Raw genomic sequence first — 18,684 nt, 5'->3', positions numbered from 1 at the left:
TTATTTACAGCTTAATTGGTACCACATTAAAGGCACACAAACAAATATAAATGTTCAATTATGTACAAATATACAGAATAAATAACTCTCATCCACACTTGTACAAAATAAAGCTATGGTGCTCTTCCATACAGTAAAACATTTCAAGGCTTAACACAATAATTTGTGTGCATATTTTCTCTATACATATACATATATAGATATATATATTTTCTTTTCTTCTCCAGCCAGGTAATGAAGATAAAACACTCTGCATAATTGTCATGCTAAAAGAAAATATTCGGATATGATTTGTGTTTTCAAAAGAACTTTAAACAACACTATTATACAAACCAGAAGCTACACTACTTTGTTTTCCTATGGGGGGAAAAATGGCATAGACTGTGCGGCCCAACAACGTGATTGTCATCAACCACCTTTAAATGGTATTTTAAGTAGTGCAATTCTTTTCATTTTCTCCACGGATGCCCAGCAGAGTTTTTGTCCATATCAGAAGCAGTGGAGGTAATGAGCAAGTGGGTCTGTGTGATGTGATTTCTGAACAAACTCTCCAGGCGTGTTTAGAATTCCAGGTGAGAGGCCAATTTCAGGCACGATAAATGAGCCCACTCATAAAGTCTGACCTTAGGGTCAAAACAATAGCCGCTTGGCAAGCTACTCGCTCTTCATGACGCCTTATTTATTAATAAACGCAATTTTCAGGCATCTTACGATCCAAATACAACCATTATTTAATATTTAATGAACAAAAACTGTGTTGGGAATGTTTAATTCAAAACAGCAAATCAGGGAGTCATTTAACTAACCGTAAATGTTCTGTTTGACAGAAAAAAAAAAAAGAAAAGAAAGAAAACACGATTTCTTCCATTGCTACAGATAAACAGTGCTTCAAGATCCGTCATGTACATAATAAGAGATACACAGATAGAAATGTGAAGTGACGCTATGCTAGTCTTCCCTACCAAACATAAATAGAATGCATTAACCACAACGCACAACAAATGTTCTGGTATCAAAGCCAATCTTGTCCAAAGACAACTGTTTTGCTGTGACTGGAATTTTGTTAGAATGCATAATCCGTCGTCTGCAATGCTAACGCTAAATGTCCGCAAGAAATTAGACATTGTGTCCATGTCAAATGATCATATCATGACAATTGCCTCTACTCTGGCGTTGTTTTGTCGTATCTCTCAGGCTAAATTGGAACTCAGAATGAACTGGCAAGGCACTTGGGAGTATCATTTGTCAAATCAAAGCATACAGTGTACTTATCTCAGTTGAAAGTTGTTTGATGCTCTAAGACTTCTAAATAGTCTGGTTCGGCATGTAAGTTGGCTTTGAGTTCAAAGTACTCGTTTTTAGTCTGTTCCACCATGACCTTCCGTGGCCTCGTATAAACAAGAGTCTCCATTAGTTTAAGCTCCTTGTGGTGGTTGGGGACTTGCATGTCCACTGCTGGTTGTAGCTGTGATATGTTTTTCCTGAGATATTCTCCGAGGCTCAGCTGTTGGAGCTCCCGTTCCCTTTCTAAGATGTTCTTGTACAAGGAGCTCGCATCTCCCAAACTCACAAACTCAGCGGGGTAGTCTGTGACAGCCCTGAACTTCATGTTGGCCCCCGTGAGGAGGGAGTCGCTCTCCTTGTCGAGGATGCTGTGGCAGATATGTTTGGGTTTCTCACTGTCGTATTCGTCCAACTCGTATTCTTTGTGCTGGGAGCAGTAACTAGGGTTTCTGCAGACCTGAACGATGGGGCTACGGGAAGGTTCGTCGTACATGCCGGGGCCTTGCCTCTCAGTTACGTGGTGGGTGGTCTTCTGGCCGTACATGCTGTAGTGCAGGTGGATGGGACTGCTCTCGCGAGGTTGCTCCTCGGCTTGTTTTTTCTTGGCCTGTCTCCGCCGACGGTGCAACACAAACACAATGATCCCCGCGGCACAGAAAATGAAGGTCAGAAAGAGGATGAGAAGGCAGAGGATGAGCACGGATAGTGGCACGGCTTCTGTCAGAGACCAGAAGAAGCCACTGGTGCCGACCCCTGGCACAGGCGTGGCTACAATAGCATCCTTCGTGTCTCCAGGTAAGGACTTATAGGTGACCAGTCCAGGACAGAGAACATCATGCTTCAGGTTTCTAAGCTCAGCAGTAGACAGTTTTTGAGGAGTGTGGCATAAGATGGTACCCATCACGGTGTCCTTGCTTAGCTTTTCCACCCACTGTTTGAGGCTGACCAAATCACACGTGCAGTCCCAAGGATTGTCCTCAAGATAAATTTGCTCCAAATAATTGAGCTGGTCCAACACATTACTCACTGGTAAGTGCATAAAGACATTTTTCCTCAGGTTCAATCTCACCAAGGGCACGTTACGGAATATCTGTGCGGGGAGAGTGTTGAGCAGATTGTTGTTTAGGAAAAGGAGCTTTAGATTTGTCAAAGGGTTGAACGATCCAGCCTCAATGTCTTTAATGACATTATGCTCCAAGTACAAGTATTCCAAATTGTGAAGGCCGAGAAACATTGTGGCAGAGATTTTCTCTATCCTGTTTCCATTCAGGTACAGCTTTTTCAAATTGCTCAAGCTTAGAAAGGTCTCGTTGTCAATGTAGTCTATTTGGTTGTTTGCCAAATTAAGCAGTTCCAGACTGTCGTATGTCACAAAGTCATACTTGAAGAGTCGCTGTATCATATTTCCCGTCAAAAACAGCTTGGTTGGACTTTGATCAAGAATTCCTATATCGGATATCCTTTGAATGCCCCGGTCTTCACAGTGCATTAAGAAACCCATGCTTTGGGGAGGACAAGAACACATTGGCACGCAAAATGTCCCTAGGCCATTTGAAGGTGTGGGTATTTTGGTGCCATCGTTGACATTCGGTATCTGAACGACCTTGGTGGACGGGGTGACAACCATGTCTAAAGACTTTGATGGCTCTTCGAGATTGATGTCGGCATGGGAGGGGCAAAGTAAATCCCTTTTAACTCTAGCCAAAGAAATGCCCCTGAGATCCTCAGGCCTGTTGCAAACCACCTCGCCAATGGATGACTGTGCCCGCATGTTCTCAATCCAGACCTTCAAATGCAAGATTTCACAATTGCACATCCAGTCATTGTCCTCCAACAGGAGCTCCATGATACGACCGATATGCTCCAGGAAACCCACGTACGGCAGTGTCTGCAGCTTGTTCCCACGCAGATCCAAATGTGTCAGAGGCACGAAGCGGAAAATGTTGCTTGGAAGGAACTCGATGGAGTTGTCATTGAGGATCAGAACTTTAAGACGGACAAGCTTGCTGAAGGCCCCTGGCTCTACGACCCGGATGAAGTTGGTGTCAGCCTGAAGGTATTCCAAATTTACCAAGCCATGAAATGTGTCCTCCTTCAGCATGACCAGGAAATTGCTGTTTATGTGCAGCTTTCTCAGGGATCCCAATGCATTAAACACGCCAGGTTCAAGCTCCTGAATGCTGTTTGCGCCCAGATGTAAGGTGATGGCATTCTTGAAAGCATCCATATCCTCTGAGAGTAACTCCACTAAGTCGTTTTTATACAGGTTTAAATGGAAAGGCATATCTGATGGTACTTTTACTTCTGAGATTTTGCTTATGTTTCTGTTTTCACAGTTCATGTACAAGTGTCCATCTTTCTCTTCACAGGTGCACAAAGATTTGCAAGCTCCGCCGTATAACGCCTTGGGCTCAGTATCTCCCAAACTAGCACCGGCAAAGAAGCAGCAAATGAAAACAATCCTGGCCAGCATTTTGTTGTTTCTTCCTTGTATCTAAAAAGACAAAAATGGGGAGAGAAGAAAAGGTAATTACTGAGTGCAGTTAGCAAACTCATAAAATAACACAGAATTGTGAAAATTAACAGTTCTGAATATAATTAAGTAAACAATGATGTAAAAAAAAAAAAAATCTGTGACTAAATACAAATATTTAAAATTGTTAAAGCTATTAAATGCATATCCCTAATATATTGCATTTTATTATTGCATATAAGCAGTGAGTGGAACACTAGAACACTTTATAACTTACTCTGTAATAGTCCTAAATGAATAATTTGGTTGCGTCATTGATGATGATGATAATAGTGATAATTATATCACATTACATACTTAGGGAAATAATTAAGTATCTCAAACTACTGGGATAATTACATTCTAATCAAGAAACAGACATGCGCTTATGCCTCATAATTTGTAGATTAAGCAACCAAACTTTTTTTTTTTTTTTCAGAAAAGGCAAATAATTTGTATATGTGCATAGCCTATATTTTACCACAACATTCTGAAAGATGCACAGTTTACTTTATATCAGTGCTCCGCATCAGACACCCTGGGATTGTTCTGTGCATAATTAGACTGGTTTTCCCGACCTTCTTCTGTATGTATGCTTTAGGATGTGTCATATAATCATCTCACTATGCAAACAATTATATCTCTGAATTAATTTGAATGAAACAGAAGTGAGTTGCCCTTAAACAATACAAAACTCAGTGATTTCAATATAAACAGGTTCCTCCACATTAATGTAATAGATCATTTCTCTTCGACATTCAACAATTGCCTTTTAATTATTTGTAGGTTTGGAGCCAAGAACTGGTTCTTATACAGAACCTGTTTTTTTTCTTTTACTGGAACAAAGTTACCATTAATGTTACATGAAAATGCATTCTTGCACTGACTCAGCACCATAGCAGGATAGTACATTGCGTCTTTCATTCATGACTATTCAGTGTCACACAAAAAAATACGCTACAGATATTTTCTTTTGAACAATCACTCTTCAGCAATTGACTATTATGAACTCTCTAACACATCCAGCTATGTCATGTTATACTGCTGAGACTTAATTCAGTGATTGTTGTTTCACATGAAAATGTGTTATTTATATATATTTTATATTTCAACTCATATATATATATATATATATATATATATATATATATATATATATATATATATATATATATATATATATATATATATATATATATATTAAGAATGAATATAATATATTTCGGATTGCATATATGTGTTATAAAACATTTTAGATCTTTAAATATATTTGAACATGATTTGACAAAATATTTATTCCAAGTCAAAAAGATTTTATTTACTTACACTTTTAGGAATCAGAATCACAATTCATACTTTGTCAGTTTTTATTTTGGGATATTCTAGGATGCATGTCTGAGGGAGATGATGATGAAGACCATGTCTCAAACTCATGTCTAAAACTGTAAAAATTTTACTCAAATATTTTATATATGAACATTCGATTAAAATTCTTCCAAAACCAAATGATCACATCTGCTATTTACATTTGTATGTTCTATCTGCTGCACGCCAACAATGGTTTTATTTGTGTGTGTATATATATATAATTTTTTTTTTTTTCTTTCAAAGGAATTGTACAAGACACGTCTTGGACAAAGTTGATATTTACATAAAAAATAAATCCCCCGGAGCAACTTCCTCATACGGTTCCAGCGAAAGAAAATAACCACACACTATTCTTCGTTATAATGTCATTTAAAAACGACACAACGCAGCTCCATGCAAATTAACTGAAACATAAAACACCTCGGAGTCCCAAAGAATTTGCTTGGAATGAAAGGCTTCCCGGTTGTATTGACATGAAATCAAACATTGAGCGGTCCGGCATGCCACATGACACCGACAGGCTGCGTGCACTGACAGCTGTGAGCAAACATGGTGTGTGAAGACAACAAAGATGGTTTTTGTCATCTCTCTTGAGGATGCAGGTAGAACGGCAGCAGAAGGGGGCGGGGGCATAAATAAAATTAGATTAAAAGATTACAAAAACTGCGGAGAATATGAATGCTTGCATGTCATGCTAGATGACAGGACAAAGAAGGGGAAAAAACACGGTCCTGTTCCTATTTTTAGCAAGCAGTGTGTGGCTGACAGTGAGGAGAGAATTTGTGGTCCATTAGAAGCCAGTGAAGCCTACATATTGCGCTCTCATGCATTTAAGCAGGGCCTAATATCCATCTACTTAACTATCTATCTATATACACACATACCCACATAGAGCTCGACCCGTGACTCCTCATGCCTCAGGTTTACACCCAACCTGCCTGTCTAACCCGCACCACGCATCCTTGGAGGGGAATGGGAACATCTGTCCTGATACAGCACATTTTCCTGTCTTTCTCTCGCACGGTTACCCAAAGTATATAGGCTATCCCATAGGACAGACAAGTCACGAATGAGATCTTTTTGACCTCTCAGTTGTTTCTCCTGCTGGATAGTGAGATGATTAAACGAAGAACAAATGGAGATGCTTGAGGCTTTTTCTATACAAAGAAAAAGACAGTATAATCTCGAATCCACTATAGTTTAGAAGAAATCTCAATAATGGCATTCACAGTCTGCAATTTAATTGCTCTTTTGTGCAGCAAATAAAAATAATTGACACAATTGTACAGAATAGATTATGAAGTTGTAAAAAAAAAAAAAAAACAAGTTGTAAATGTATCATATTAGTGTTTTGTTTTGTTTTTTTTCTTTTACTAGAATTGGAGAGAAAATGGTTTTAATTTATTTTATTTATTTTTTTCAAGGTTGAATTTTCCAGATAATTTGGTCTGATCCTGCATGGCCTATTTATTCATTTAATTAAAATTCTTAAGTTTATATTGATATCTAAGACTTCTTGTCAAGCCTAAACACAATCCTAATATCACTGTGGTTCTTTTTCAAAAAAAAACAACAGGAAACCGGAAACCAGAAAACAGACAAACATGCTTTACATTTAATCTCAGTGCTCTCTAGGAGAAACTACTAAGACATTAAAGAGATCTCTTTTGAGACTTGTTCACAATCATTCTTGTCTATTTGTTTAATTAAGGTTTTTGATTGCTTTACGGTACAATGGGACAGATTCTATGTTACGCACATCCATGACGTCTAAGAAAAACAGATATTAGAGATTTTATTGTTCTTTTATGTTCTTAAACGGGTGAAAAACTTTGAATGTCATAGATGACAACTAAAATAAATAAAATTGGTATAGAAATGTATTATCACTTCGGATCACTAGAATATATTTCTATTAATTATAAAGAAGTAGCAATTAACATTTTGATACCTAAACAATAAAATCGCATTTTCTTGTAAAACATATTTTTTGTTTTATTTACCACTGCGAAAAATCATATTTCACACTGTACAAGCACAGTGACTTGTTTGTTCCAACTGAAGTGACACATGCCAGAGAGAATGGAAGACATCCAAAGATATCCTGTATACTGTATCCACCCCACATCATGCATACATATGTATGCACATACTGTATATGCAAATGTGCCAGTTCCTCTGAACATCAGACAATAATGCAGACTCCCAGAAGAATAATCCACAGCATCACATTGGTGAACATGTGATGACATTGTCTGATGCTATATGTCCCATGAAAAGTTTAAACAAATGAAAGCAAAGACAAATAACCATCAAGGCTAATTAGTATGAGCCTAGTGAACTTGTTTGTGACTAAGAGCTTCATATATCCATAACAGAGGAAATATAGTGTGCGCTCCTTTCTTCTGCTATCTTATCTTGCCATCACAATTCAGTGTCTTTTGTTTTGAAGCAATACATTTTTTTTTATATGGCCCCATATGTGCCGTTTACCCTGCATTGCTGAATTTCAATGGATTCCAAGCCTACAGCAACACAAGCATCTCTCAAACCAGCTGCCAAAGACAAATAATCTACGCAGCTAACTACAAATTGCAAAGCAGAGGTCTTTTGGTCCTTTGTTTTTAATATTTGGAGCTCATTTGCATTTTAGTAGAATATCATGACGCTAACCTTTTAAAAAAGGAAATTATATTTGACCCAGTCCCCAGAGAAGTATTGTTTGTCGACAGCGGGCATTGTCTTGCTTGAGCAGGTTGAGAGAATGGCGGCTGTCTCAGACACATTTCTAAGGGTCGGTCATTCATTATTTATCTGATCAGTAATGAAACACCACCAGAACAAGGTTGACCAACGAAGCATGGCAATCAATGGCTGTGGTCCTGTCACACAGGAGCAAATCAACTTCTTAAACCAACCACAAAGCCATTTGCATAATCTGCTTACCACATGCTACTCAAAGGACAGGTACGACTTTCGCTTTCCTAGACGTTTGCAGGTATTGTCTTATCTTTCATGTCTTCTGTGAAGCTGGTGTCAAGCCAGTTCAGTTCGCAGAACATGAACATGACAAACGTGACATTTTACAAGACAATGCAGTTAGGGTTGCAACCTCATTCCAGGTAGAATAATTTGGGTCTAGTGAGCTTCCATTATAAAAGCATGTTAAAAAATCAGGACATTCAGGCGCCAGACCATTTAATTTCCACACAAACAAGGACTAATTTTGGGTTACCGCGTACCTTAAAGGTATCTTTTTGATCTGATTTTGGGGTCAAAGTTTATATGCATAAAATGAAATTTGGCTTTGTTCCAATGCTGTTGTCTATTACTTGAAATATGTTTTAGAGTTTGCCATATTGATGTGATTGCACTGCCAGCCATCACTTCTACCATCTTTTGTCTCCGTTGCAGGGCATTTTTAGCTCATTTTCTCTGCATCGCACGCAATATTTCCTTAGAATTTGGGTAAAACAAGTTATCTTAGAAGGCAGCATAATTGTCGTAGTCTGCATTTACAAACAGGCTTAGCTTGGTGAGCGCAGCAGTGATTTAAAATGCACAAATTTTGTGCCTATGATTCGGTTTAGAAGTTGGTCACAAATCAATTTTGAATGCATTCAATGTAGCCTTAAAAGTTGAGCAAAAGAAGTTATTTGAGAGGGTAGCATGAAGTATAGTCTACATTTGCAAACAGTCTTAGTTTCGTGAGGGCACCTATGGTTTGGAATGCGCTATAATTTGCGTCTATGATTTGATTTTGAAGTTGGTGACAAAGCAATTTTGGATGCATGCAACTTTACTTTACAATCGGGCTAAAACTAGTTATTTTAGAAGGCAGCACAATTCTGTAGTTAACATTTCGGTCCAGCCTTAGTGTTTTGAGCTCACCTGTGATGCCTTTATAGGATTTGGAGCCTACGGATCGTCGCATTTATCATTCGCTATATATAACATGAACTAATTTATAGGTAGAAACAGAAGTAGCGCAGTGTGCTTACTTTCAAATGTGTTGCTAAACAAATGTGCTATAATTATTTCACAGGAATTAGCAGTTAGATCTACCGGATGAAACCAGATCTGCTCACTCAAACAAACATCTGCATGTAACAGATGCACCTCTCCCTGCAAATCAACATCACAACAGGAAGTTGTTCTCACTTTTTCAGCTCTCCATTTGATTTTCCCCTTCACTGCAGTTTATTCTAATAGACCACGCTTCTGTGATCCCATTTTATTGGTACATGCTACATCAAGTCAAGCATTTCTGTTGCTCATACTTCGGGTTAGTGAATTCAACAAACCCTTGACCAAAAGTATTACAATTTTGAGCAAAACTCGCGCCATGTGCGTACTGGACATAAATTGAACCTCAGATTCAGAAGTTCACTAAAAGCCATTAAACGATTATGTCCGGCCAACTTAACAAGTGTAACTGAAGAGCGGACCAGAATACGGTATGGCAATGAAAATGCATAGAAAACGAGCACTATTCATATTCTTAAAAAGTCTCAAGTCTGTCTAAAATGGTGCTAGGCTACATGTATACGAGAAAATGTGTGGCTTGTTCAAAATTTTATATAATTTCTTTGGTCACTAAAGCAAATGATGTGGAAAAATGACAGCAGTGGGTCTGACACAGAGTTGACATCTTAAAATTATATAGCACTGCATTTCGAGATGAATCATCGTTCAGCTCTGTGAATTCAGTTTTGCCTGAAGCTTATGAAAACGACTGCGGCTAATGAGATAAATGCAGAAGATATTACAGAGATGTAATCATTTAATAAAATAATCATCACTTTTAACAGCTTTTCAACTGTTTCTCTTTTATTGTATTTAAGGCTAGATTTATTCTTGGGTCAGAAGATTATTTTGCACATTGTGTTCCATTAAACATGTGATATCATTCGGGAAGCCGAGTTATTCTGGAAGCTATAAACATGTTGACTTTAACTTTCTTAACAGGATTATCTTCAAACATTTGCTCTCTCATGACATTTTTTTTTCCTGAAAGAGCAGAAATGCTTTACAATACGGTCTCCTTTGTTAACATCATTAGCTCAACTTACGTTAAAGGTAAGCGATATTTAAACAAAAATGAACATGCAATTTTGTAGAAATATTGAAATATTTTATTTTGAAACATAATCCAGTGGTTTTTTCAAAAAAACTAAATGCAATTCAGTGCATTAACTATTTTTAACAAAAAAATTTTAATAAAACCACTTACAAATTTGTTAACCAACGTATCATAATTAATGTAAACAAATAAAATCCAACGTAAAATGTTAATAAAACTAATGTGTTGCATGATGAATTGCCATTTGATACATCCCTAAATGCATCTACGTGTAAAAAATAATTTGCACAGATACAAGCAAGTCTCAAAACTTTTCTTTTCTTTTTTTTTTTTTCTTGAAAAAGGATTTCTGTGCTATCCAGTCTCAAATAAATCTGAACGGCACAATGTGAATCCTCTAGAGACTCACATGTATTTACAAGGGCAACCATTATCTCAATGCAGGGAAGGAAGATCGATGATTTAATTTTCTCAGTGTCGTTTTCATCAACAGACACTGTCTTAAAAAACCAAAGAGGCCTTACTACAAATGCATTTCTTCCAAACAAAGTTAAAAATAGTTGTCTGTAGCACAGAAAGCATTATTATTACTATTGTTTATACCTAGGTTGGTAAACTCTAAGTACTAAAAAGTGCCATGTAATGCGGCCAGCACCAGTTACAAACATGAAAGAATCAAATTGGATGCTGTTACTTTTTTCGAAGCAATTAGACTTATGCTTTTCACCAGATGGTCGATATAACTGGCAAAAAAATCCAGACTGTCATTGAAGGAAGGACCTGATCCATTTTAAGAAACAAGAAGAAGGGCTCTTTAAACTTGGGCCAGTAAGAAACCACCTAGCAACCGTTCAGAAAACCTTAGCAACCAAAGAACAATGCAGTTAAAACCACTCTGAACTTAGTTACCGAAGCAATGTGTATCAAGCATTTGATCAGATGAGCAGCAGTAAAAATATATTTCTCCTTATAATAAAATTACGTGACATTTTAACTTTCAATTTAAGTATACATTTACTATAGTGTGGTCTGAAAGCTTTGTAATTTTTCTCTCTAAACTCTATTTCTGTCACCTGATGGAATTTGTGCCCCTTGCTGCTGTCATGATGGAAACAAAACTTGAACTGAACTGAGCTGAATAATGGCACTATGTCTTCTGTAGGGCTGCTTTATAGCTTAATTGAATTTATTTTGTAATTTACTAATTTTGCAGCATCGACGCGATTGAACTAAACTGAATCAACCGACTCGAGCTGAACAACAGCATTATTGCCTTCCGTAGAGTTGCATGCAGCTGAATTGAACTTGTTTCATAATTGACGAACTTACGGAGTTATTGAACTGAAATGATTCAACACTGAACTGACATGAGCTGAATAATGGCGGTACTGTCTTCTGTTGCTGAGTTAAACTTGTTTTTGTTAAACTCTACATAGTGTTGAATCCATTCATTCATTAAGCTCAAGTGAAATGTTGAAAATGGAGCTGACGATATTATATTTTATAGACATGCTTTAGGAATCAAAAGTTTACATACAGTTTGATTTAGTTCAGTTAAGTTCGAATGAATCAGTTGGATGAGCTGAATCAGCTTTAAACTGAATTCAACTGTTTTCTGTAGAGATTCTTTATAAGGAATCGAATGTTTCATAAATCATTCAAGCTCAGTAACAACGCTATTGAATTCTTTAGAGCTGTTTATAGCTTGTTTCTTAACTGATGAGCTTCACATGTGTGTTGATTCAGTTCAGTGTCATTATTCAGCTCAATTCAATTCGGTGTTGATTCGGTTCACCCGAATAGAGAATAATGACACCACTGTCTTCCCTAGGGATGCCTTAGCGGAATTTGTCTTATATTTCATCACGTTTGATCGTTATTTTCTTGTTACCGTGAAGCTGCTTTGAAACGCCGGCGCTTTATAAATAAAGTTAACCTAATTAAACCAGTCTGGATAAGATGAAGCCAGGTACGTAGATCCGATGCGGGATTCCTGGCTTGTTTTGACACACCAGTGCTGTTTGTGTCCGTGTTGAGCATGTAAGCGCACGGCTCTCAATAAAGGGAAGTAACCTCCAACAGATTGTTGCAGGTTGCATCCGCAGCGTGCCACTTGGGGACCTTAACATCCAGCGCAGGGGAATGAGGGATGGAGAGATGAAGAGAAAGAGTGTATCCTGGGCTTGGGGCAAAGGGATGAGCGAATCAGTGACGCTCCATTTTACCCTGCGCAAATCAGTGGGCTAGCGCAGATGGCCCCTTCATTGCGTCTGTGGCACTATGGAGGAAATGATGTGCTCGCCCCAGGGAGACGCCACAACACCCACATATAAGAACAGGCAAAAGAAAAGGCCCACTCTCCCGTGAAGCTAATAAACTCGCCCACTCTATATGGGGTGTCACAGCGGGTTTAGCCTTCGCTATTTATAAAAGCATACAGTTTTACCTTCGTGTTTGACTGATTTTACTATCGCACATGCGAGATCTCTCACTTTGCTCGTTTGTTGCCTACTTCAAAGCCTTTAGACTGATAATACCGATGATTTAATTGTCTTGTATATAGCAGATTATCCACACGCTTAAAAATGAAAGGTCCCTTATCGAAATGAAAAACCTTTTAAAATTTCTAGCGCTCAAAATCACACAAAAAGGGTTATTTTATGAGCTATTAACATAAATGTTTGTTGCTGTTGTTTTGTTTTCTAAAGCATGACAGTTTGAGATCACAAATTAGTTTCAGTTTGGGGTTATCTGACGCATGCGAAACGCACAGTGCAACGAAACGTCTAAATTGGCAGGTGCGTCGGAACAAAAGCATTGCATTCATTCGTGTTAAATACCTGTGGTCTCAGCTAGGCTTAAAAAAAGTCATGCAAATAACTATGTCGTCAAGTTGAAGTTTTGCTTACAATCAGTTCTTTTAAAAGAAAAATGCATTCATTATCATCCAATACCTGCATCTGTGCACTTTTTATTTACAGTCGTACCGTATGTTCTTTGGGAATCAAACTCATGACCTTGATGTCGCCGGCGTCACGCTCTGCCAGTTAAACTACTGTACTAAAGTATGTTTAATATAAAAAAAAGTAGACATATTTCTTCTTCACACTAATCCAATCCGTCAGCCTATTTGTACGATGTGTTGCATTCGTTAAAAGTTCAAGTGTGCACCGAACAATCTTTACCTTTAAGAACAACCCCAAATGATAGCCATAAATCCGTTTTGGAAACCTCTCTAAACATCACCGTAGGTTTCATGTGGACTGCGCATCTATCTCTCGAGAGGGTGCTGCGAACTCTGTCTCTCCAGACATTAAATTAAGACTTCTGTATGTGTGTGTCTGTAGGTATGTCTGGCTGAGCGCTTGTGAGTGTGTGTGTGTGTGTGTCTATGCCTTTGTGTAAATGTGACTTTGAAGGCGAGCATCTGTGCTGCAGACGGCTACATCACAATGAAGTCACAAATGAGTTTCATTTACAGGGATTGAATTTGCAGGGAATGAATAAGTAAAATAAACCTTATAAGGTGTCCTCGGGATCACATGAGACTGTTACATTAGCACTCACTATCTATTGTACTTTAGATTTAAATATATATATATATATATATATATATATATATATATATATATATATATATATATATATATATATATATATATATATATATATATATATGAAATAGGATGTGCATTAGAAAGTAACTGTTCAATGGAGAATGTGCATTTTGCGGTCTAGGCACCGTGCCAGCCCGTATGTCCTAAAACAAATGTTTAACGATACAAAATCTATCGCATCTGCCGTAACACCGCCTAGCATTCATCCCAAACACTTTCGACAGGCACCGACGCTAAAACAATCGCGCAGCTTTGACTTCGGACGCGTCATTAGTAAGCCGCTCTTACCCAAATTACGCAGCGCGGGAGTCTTTGTAGCTCCACTTGGCCAAGTTATCTGCGCTTTGTGGATCAAACAAAACCACCCAGTTTTGCAGCACAAACCGGACGCCTGGACTTCTCAAAAGGCTTCCTTGGCACGGAAGAGCCCACCGCGCAAAAAGACGCATGGAACAAGTCCAGATCCAACTTGCCCTCAGCTCTCCATCGCGCGGCGGGTTGGTTTATTATTCATTTACGTGTCCGGCGATGCTCAGATGTTTTGCGCCCGCATCGCTTGGGCTCCGCGCGTCAGTGTTCTGCTAGTCCAGCGGTCGAGGATAAAAGTCCGCTATTAACATTCAGCTGTCCGCGTCGCTTCGGAGAGCGCCTGACCCCCGCGGTTTCTCACTGAAGGTGTGGAGGAGGCACAGATTCTCCAGCCTCTCGATCTGCCAAGTGAATGAGCTTGTGCTGGAGCTTCACTTCACTAGAGCTCCTCCCTCCGTACAGTCTAAGGGGCTATCGTGACTCCATATGGAGAGGAGAGAGAAAGAGAGAGAGAGACCTGAACGCATCCTTGCGCAGGACTTCTGCTGGAGTGCGAGGTCTGAAGAACCATCCATTATGTTATAGGGTACCTTTTGAAGAAACCTGAGGGAAGTTGTCACACACACCGAGTTGTATTTCAACGTTTATTTGATGTTTTGACTACTGTTATAGTGGGGCATGTTACTTAATGTTAATGCAAATGACAACTTTAATATTTTAGTTGACTCAAAAAAAAAAAAAAAAAAAAATGCGGGGTAACAAGTTATTTCGAGTTGAAACAACTATTTATTTTTACAGTGTATATGGGAGACATTTTCTTTGATTGAAGCTCTATATAGTCTTAATATGAATTGCATCCAATAACGAGGAGCATTATGACTATCTTGGGTAGCTGAACTGTCACAATGAAATATGTCACTGAGTAAAATAAAACAATGTAAAGTTAAATAAAATCATATATACATGTATATATACATATGTATGTATGTATATATATACATACATATATATATATATATATATATATATATATATATATATATATATACACATACATATGTATATATACATACATACATACAGTATATATATATATATATATATATATATATATATATATATATATATATATATATATATATATATATATATATAGTCACAGAAACTGATATTGAATTGGTGTTTCCCGAAAAGAAAGCCACTCTTCAGATCGCGTCTGCATTACCCAATAACCCTAACAGTATCTTCAATATTTCTGTTTAGACTTTAATTATAGAACTTGTAACTTAGCTGATTTTTAATTTGAACAAAGCAGTTAACTGAATTAACTGCTTTGTATTGTAATCAATAAAATAAGAGATTTGTATTGTTGCAGTTGCCTCCCGTGAGACTTATAACTACAAACTGAGCCTCAAACATTTAATAAGCTTTGAATAACAAATGCCGTAACTGTATAAATGTGTAATTTTCCAAAAAATAAAAAAAGCCCCAATCTGTCCTGAGTACTTCTGTTGAGCTACTTGTTAAAAAAAACATCTCTATTGTAAGCTGACATGTCAAAACGTCTATGTATGATGAATATATAAAAAAATATTCATATTAATATTTAGATAGACGTACATATTCACAGATACATACATATGCAGCGTACATCTATAAACCATCGCTTTGAATATAGAATGCTGCGCCTGTATAAATGCATAAAAAAAAAAAGAAATCTGATTATTAATCATTAATCTGACATAAATGACAAGCGGTATTGTCTTGAGTTCTTCAGCTCAGCCTTTTGTTTAAAAACTGGCTCTTTTATGTAGGTGTCGTGTTAAAACTTCTATATGATGATGAATATATAAAAATCTGAATTTTAACGTAAAACTAAAAGTACGTCCCTGTCCCTGTTTGACGTGCTGCTTACCCCATTAAGTGAAACATTAAGCAAATATTAATATTTGATATTAACTCAAAATGTTTTTAACGTTTTTGTATGCTTTTAACCTTAATATGAATTAAACATGTGCGTATACTGACTGATATCAGTGTTTAATCAAAAGCAACAAAGTAAAACATTAAGTGAATATTAATATCGTATTAATATTTGATATCAACTCAAAATGTTTTTAACGTTTTTGTATGTTTTTAACCTTAATATGAATTAAATACATGCTTATACTGATATCAAACCGTTTAATCAAAGTCATATTTTCTTAATAAGAGAGGTTTTGTCTGATCATGTGAGAGTATGAAATAAATCCGCCCAGCCACACACTTTTTTTTTTCTCTCTCCCCCTTTTTTTTTTTAATTCTCATTTTTCGCATCATGACTAACCCATCAGCGAGACTGACAAGATCATGTAAAGCTCATCGTGAGTCATAATGTGCAAGTTCCCGTCTTCAAACTGTTATATGTAACTGAAACCAACAATAATAGAGATCGCGCCGCATTTAATTATCAGGCGTGATCTGTTTAATCTGTACTATTACGTGCGTTGCAGTCCTGTACCCGAGCGGAAAAGAGGAAGAAAGCGCACAGATTTTTTTATTATTTTTTTTTTTTTCTCCTGTCATGTGTTTGCAGGTACAGTGTTGTGCAAACACCCCGAGCGGCCCACACCTTTTCTATCCGCATTACGTAAGCTGAGAACACCCACGTGTGAATCAAGAGTCAACTTTCACATGTTCTTCAGCTTCTGACATGCTCAATAGAGCATTCTGACATGCTTTTGATGAATTCAGAAAAAAAAACAAAAACAAATGAGAACGTGAGAAGAGATACGCATATGCTTCCGTCGCTTACCTTTGCTCTTCTTCAGATGCCCTTTGTGCACGCGGTTTATAGTTTTAACCCTTTACCCAGACTCATCGTAACAGTGATGTATTTGAACTCTGATCTAATCTAATGAGATAAACATAATGGAATGATTTATGTTTCTGACCCTCGTTTGCGGGGGCATTTTCATCAGATAAAGAACTATGTATTGCTGTTATTACAATTAGCAAGCTGTAATGTTGTTACGTTATATACAAATTATTATCTAATTGTGTATATGTAGGACACATAGGACAGATAGGAAATGAGAGAAATTATATTATATCATATTATATTATACTGGACCACAAAAATAGGTCATATGCGTATACATTGTATGGGTCAAAAAATTTATTATTATAATTTTTTAAAGCCACGAAATCATTCATATATTAAGTAAAGATCATGTTCGATTAAGATAAGTTTCCTATCAAAAATATAGAAAAAAAACGTTATTTTCTTTTTTACAACCTGCGCTATTTTCTCAATATTTAATTTTTTTCTCTCTCAGATTCCAGATTTTAACATAGTTTTACCGTGGCCAAATATTGCTCTATTTTCATCCTTATGACTGGTTTTGTGGTCCAGGGTCAATGTGAAATGTGTTTTTTTGTTGTTTTTTTGTATGCATGATGCATTTAAATACTAAACTATGTGAATGTATGTTTTCCTTTTATAAAAGTCCACAAGGCCAAAAGTGCACATGTTTGAAGAAATACCCATGATTAAATGAAAGTACTGTACGATCATCCTGGGTTAATAAAGTATTCACACACACACATATATATATATATATATATATATATATATATATATATATATATATATATATATATATATATATATATGGTGGCTGGTTTAGTTTATCTAATTTTGCCATTATTTCATCAATTGAAACATCCAAATACTTTAGTGCAACTAACTGTGTGTTTTAAAGTAGTAAAATGCATTTATTTCCAGTTATGCAGCGCAAGGGAATCCAGGTCGATGGAGTGGTGTTATCAATGTATATAATTGATTCGCCGAATAGGGCGCCTGCGTTTCCCATCTGTTTGGGCTGAATTACTCCGAGATTCTCTAGGAAACAGCATTCTGAAGTTCAGAGTCAGCAGCTGCTAATGAATGCTGAGTTAAGACGTGCTCAGCTCGACGGAATCACGGTCGCTCCGGTAAATGCACGGTTTTAACTTTTCCACTGAAGACATTTCTAGAGCGGGGAGCAGTCATACGATTGTTACTCCTGCATGTCATAGATAAGTCTGATCAAAGATAAACCCTATTGTGCTGAATGAATAATCACAGACGGTGATCTGAGGCACGCTATCACGCTTTCGATCGTGGATTGGATTCTAAAACCTACGGCCATTCAGATTCAGCATCTGGTTAGCTTTTGTTGTTGCTGTTTTAAAAAACGTTTTTTAAGCTCATCAAGGCATTTGTTTGAACAATAATACGGTAATATTGCAGAGGGGAAAAAATCTAGACTGTATTATTTCTGTTTATTTATTTATTTAATATAGAAATATGTTTATTTCCAGCGTTTATTTTAAATAGACATCTCTTCTAACATTATTAATGCCCTTACTGTAACTTCCAATTAATGTAATGCACAATTTGTTGAAAAAAAGTATGCATTTCATTAACAACTGTAGTGTATACAGTATATAAACTTCATTAAATGCCAAAACGTATCGACGCAAAAAGT

General features: G+C 37.0%; 1 protein-coding gene across 1 annotated transcript; it reads right to left on the bottom strand.

Annotated features, from left to right (window-relative positions):
* Window positions 1–1,228: 1,228 nt before the first annotated feature.
* slitrk6 (SLIT and NTRK-like family, member 6) lies at window positions 1,229–14,626 on the bottom strand. The gene is made up of 2 exons (XM_043251222.1): window positions 14,153–14,626; window positions 1,229–3,778 (listed from the first exon to the last, which is right to left on the bottom strand). Exon 2 carries the CDS (start codon window positions 3,755–3,757, stop codon window positions 1,274–1,276), a length of 2,484 nt encoding a protein of 827 aa, XP_043107157.1. The 5' UTR covers window positions 3,758–3,778; window positions 14,153–14,626; the 3' UTR covers window positions 1,229–1,273.
* Between the last annotated feature and the right edge of the window lie 4,058 nt (window positions 14,627–18,684).

Source organism: Puntigrus tetrazona, chromosome 1 (assembly GCF_018831695.1).
Source record: "Puntigrus tetrazona isolate hp1 chromosome 1, ASM1883169v1, whole genome shotgun sequence".
Lineage (NCBI taxonomy): Eukaryota > Metazoa > Chordata > Actinopteri > Cypriniformes > Cyprinidae > Puntigrus > Puntigrus tetrazona.
This window is presented reverse-complemented; position numbering and strand designations above follow the sequence as displayed.

Excerpts from the sequence above, each read along its gene's own strand:
- slitrk6 (XM_043251222.1), bottom strand. The coding sequence starts at position 3,757 with ATGCTGGCCAGGATTGTTTTCATTTGCTGCTTCTTTGCCGGTGCTAGT.